The 4,229-nt window shown below is 43.2% G+C and overlaps 1 protein-coding gene across 1 annotated transcript; it reads left to right on the top strand.

The window, feature by feature from the left end:
- On the top strand, nucleotides 1-3,971 carry utp11 (UTP11 small subunit processome component). Its single transcript, XM_084444114.1, has 8 exons — nucleotides 1-186; nucleotides 491-552; nucleotides 797-899; nucleotides 1,098-1,217; nucleotides 2,863-2,956; nucleotides 3,061-3,191; nucleotides 3,355-3,465; nucleotides 3,658-3,971. Exons 1-8 carry the CDS (start codon nucleotides 127-129, stop codon nucleotides 3,739-3,741), a joined length of 765 nt encoding a protein of 254 aa, XP_084300240.1. The 5' UTR covers nucleotides 1-126; the 3' UTR covers nucleotides 3,742-3,971.
- Nucleotides 3,972-4,229: the final 258 nt, after the last annotated feature.

The raw sequence follows: 4,229 nt of genomic DNA, 5'->3' as shown, positions 1-4,229 counted from the left end.
GTGGCTGAGAGCTTCTTGGCTAACGTTAGCTTGTGTTGAGGCAGTTGTTGACAGTTGATTTAATACAGTTATCAGAACTATAAATCATTACCGGCAGTCCGGTATTGTTTGTTACAGTTTGCCGACATGTCGTCGTTTAGAAAAGCCTTGAAATCCCAGCAGCGAAACCACAAAGAAAGATCTCAGGTGAGTAATTGGGCTGTTTTGTATACTGCGTTATCTAGAATAGTTAGCTAGCTAGCTAGCCGCCTAACCAGCTGGGAATTTGATTCAAGATTCAACATAAGTTTATTGCCATGTACATGGTTTACACATACTGTACTAGGAATTTGTCCAGGTCGATGGTGCATACACTGATGGAGGCGACATTAGACAGGGTGCAGGGCAGGACTGACATGTTTGGCTCTCTGGCTGCTATCCTAGTTGACTAGCTAGCTAGCGCCAATGAGCTAGAGGTTTCCAGCTCACATTCACATTTTCTTTTATTCAGCCTGGTTTTAGGAAACATTTGGGATTTCTGGAGAAGAAGAAGGACTACAAACTTCGTGCTGAGTGAGTAGTTGACTGCCTCAGTTCATCATCATGAATATATTTCCGTGGACAATCATGTTTAGTTTTTTTGTGGGTTATAATGACCTATCATTAATAGCAGCAAACTAGCCCCAAGTCCCTGCAAATGCTTTTCTGTATCAATTCATGTCCACAAGGACAGCGTCTGTCAACAGTAGGGGCTAGTAGTAGCACACCTAAATGTTATGAGAGAAGGATGGTTTGAGCTTTGTTTTTTCACCTTCAGTGACTACCATAAGAAGCAGAACACTCTCGCAGCCTTGCGGAAGAAGGCTTTGGACAAGAACCCAGATGAGTTCTACTTTAAGATGATCAGCTCTCAGCTGAAGGTAAAGCATCAGTCCTGCAAGTGAACAAACATCCAAAGATGTGTTAGATTGATCAATCTATCTATCTATCTATCTATCTATCTATCTATCTATCTATCTATCTATCTATCTATATATCTGTCTACAGTCAGACTGCTTGTGCTTTCTTAGTATTCTAGAATGTAAACCCTACTTCTTTCCGTGTTCCGTGCGTTGCAGGATGACGTGCATGTGGCGAACAAGGGCAAAGGGGATGAGGAGATGACCGAGGAGCAGAAGAAAGTGATGAGGACCCAGGACCTCAGATATGTGGAGATGAAGAGGATGGCTGAGGTCAAGGTGAGGGGTTCACACAGATGCCAAAGGGGCTGTGAGCTAGGTTTACGCCAGTAGCTTTTCTTCTTGACCACATCACTATCACTGTATGAAGCAGAACTGTTAGATCACTACTGTAGTCCAGCATTGATTGACACAGTGTCAACAGGGAGAAACCCCTCACACGTCACTACTCTGTGTGTGACTGTAGGGTAAAGGTGGGGATTCTATGATGGTTTATATTATGTGTAGCACTGTACAAACATGAAAATTAATTTCCTGTAAAAGACAATGAAGTATATCTATCTATCTATATATCTATCTATCTATCTATCTATCCATCCTTTATTTAACTGGCAGTCACTATCTATGTGCAGAACTCTGCGCTGGTATCTTTTCATTCATAAATCCATCCTCGGATTACTACCCACTTACCTATCCACTTACATGACACGTAAACAGTCCTGCCATCGCCTACACTCAGGACTGCTCTCACTATCCCCTCAGTCTCCGACTCCGCCCCCTCAACCTGGAACACACTACAGCAGGAACTGAAGCTGTCTATCTTAATTGCCCTAGGGGATTCTTAACTACGTTGGGGGAAACTGGAGAGTGTGTCTGTGGGGCTCTGCTCTTGCTCATGTACTTGGTGTAATCTGTTTACTTAAGCCCTTTAGTATTTAGCATTTAAAGGTTTGTGTCCTATTTTTGTCTTTGTACTGAATGTCCTGTCTGTCTAACTTTGTGTTGTATTGCCACTGTTTGTCTGACCAGGTCTCTTAAGAATGAGACCCTGTGTCTCATTGAGATTTACTTATCTAAATAAAGGTTAAATCAAAAGAAATATGCCAGCCAGCATACCGATCAAACACTTTTAAGCAGTGGAATGATCTTAACTGTTTTAATTAATTTAATTGCAATAACCTTACTTTTACTTTGAATTTACATTAGATTACAGTCATTTAGCAGATGCTTTCATCCAAAGTGACTTACATTAACTGCTTTCAATGCAGGAAGTCAGTGTAATAGTAGAACTCACATGTGCATCTTCTTTCTAAACAAGTGACCAAGAGCATAATCTAGTGCTAAATCCAAAGTGCAAGAGTAACAAAATAAAATACAATAGGTGCTTAAGAGGGAGAATCGTGGTAGTACTTCTTGAAGAGATGAGTTTTGAGCCTGCAGCGAAAGATGGACATCGAGGGGAGCTCCTTTCATTTCCCTGTGGGCTAATACCAGAGTTTTAAACTGGATGTGAGCTGCTACAGGGAGCCAGTGTAGAGAACGGAGAAAGGAAGTTGTGTGGGAGAACCTGAGGTGATTGAATAACAGGCGAGCAGCAGCTTTCTTATAGTACAGGTATATATCAGACCTGCAAACCTGTCACCTTTTGGCTACAGTCACCTTTTTTATGTTAACCACGGTAGTTTCAGTGAATCTAGAGGGTTTTAGTTTTGTATGTCGTCACCTTTTTCACTACTCCAGAGTTTGCAGTAGCAACTATATATATATATATATAGTATATATAGCATATAGTAGCAATATATATATATACAGTAGTGTACTTATAGTGGAGTAGGTAATGGCCTCATGTTTGTAGTACTCCCACAGATGTTGTCATGAGTAGTAGCAGTATGGTGAAAGCTCTTCAATCTCTGATTGTTGACAGAAAATCGAGCGGTTAAAGTCCGAGCTTCACCTACTGGACGCCGAGAGCAAGCCCAAAAACCAACACACCTTCTTTGTGGACTCCAAAGAAGAAGGTAGAGGATTTCACCAATATTTATAACAACGAGCAAAAAAGTTACTTAAATGTATTTTTTTCAAGGCCTGATAACTGAACCACCATGTCTTGGGCGTGTTACAGTCCAGAGCTTTGACCTGGCGAGCCATCTGGACACGGCCCCGGAGCTGGTCGACAGGGTGTACAACCGACCCACCCTCCATACGCTGGAGACCAAGACTGTCCAGGGAGCTGTGGAGCACCGCCATATCGTGGTACACACACACACACACACACGCACGCACACACACACACACACACACATGCATACCGCAGCATGGATAACACCTTGGCCACCCATTTCCCTGGCCACCCATCTCCTTTTACAATAGCACCCATTCCGAGGGAATTAATGGTTTGATGTTTTACCACCTGTAGAAGTTGGCCAAGCAGAGGAGGCACCAGTATAAGATCCTGTCCCAGAGGGTCGACAGGGAGAAGAAGATGTTCGTCATCGGCCAGAAGATCCAGACCCGCAAAGACCTTCAGGTGAGTCTGACGGTTCACCACACAGCACAGAGCTGTGGATTCCTCTGAATGTGATTGGTCTACGTACTGCCACGGGTGCATTCAAAAGGGAACGACCACAGTTGTATTGAAGGGTGAAAGACCTGCTACTGCTTGTAAACGAACTTAAAAAGGCTCATTACCTTTTTGTGGTTGTGTGTCATCTTCATCCAGGATAAGAACAAGAAGGTGAAAGTGAGCAAGGAGACGGCCAACGCCCCCGCCATCTACAAGTTTGAGACCAGGAGGAAACGCTGAAGAGGTCGAGCTCCCGCTCACAGGAAGTGCATCACCATCCCGCCGCCTCTGTGGCTCGTCACGCGGCCGTCGCTCACCCTCTCCATGACTAAGCGGGCCGTTTGTTTTGAACACGCCCAACTCCACGTTGTTACGCCCCGATGTGGACAAGCGATATGTTGTCCTGATAGGAGGAGGAACGGTTCTTTTGGCATTTTTGTACATATTTTTTCAAAATAAATGATTTTGATTGTGTGAATAAATCAATTGTTTTGAGAGGATTTCTGAAATGTCAACGTGTCCCTGTTTGGCTGATGCATCTATTTTTCTGGATTTAGGGTATATTCTGATCAAATGTTTAGTTTCACCACCTGGTGGCACTAGTGCATCACACCAAAAGATCTGAATTGCAACCAAGGGTGGAGGTGTCTATTTGAAGAGGAATAGTGGTGCTCATATCCTTACATTCATTCATTGCATTCATTTTAGGTTCATTTTAGATTTTTAGT

The sequence above is a fragment of the Borostomias antarcticus genome (assembly GCF_949987555.1).
Source record: "Borostomias antarcticus genome assembly, chromosome: 10".
In the NCBI taxonomy this organism is placed as follows: Eukaryota; Metazoa; Chordata; class Actinopteri; order Stomiiformes; family Stomiidae; genus Borostomias; species Borostomias antarcticus.
Note: the sequence above shows the minus strand (reverse complement) of the source record. Positions and strands in the feature narration are given on the sequence as shown.

Excerpts from the sequence above, each read along its gene's own strand:
- utp11 (XM_084444114.1), top strand. The coding sequence starts at position 127 with ATGTCGTCGTTTAGAAAAGCCTTGAAATCCCAGCAGCGAAACCACAAA. Across the intron at positions 553-796 it reads GACTACAAACTTCGTGCTGA|TGACTACCATAAGAAGCAGA; the intron begins GTGAGTAGTTGA and ends TTTCACCTTCAG. Across the intron at positions 900-1,097 it reads TGATCAGCTCTCAGCTGAAG|GATGACGTGCATGTGGCGAA; the intron begins GTAAAGCATCAG and ends CGTGCGTTGCAG.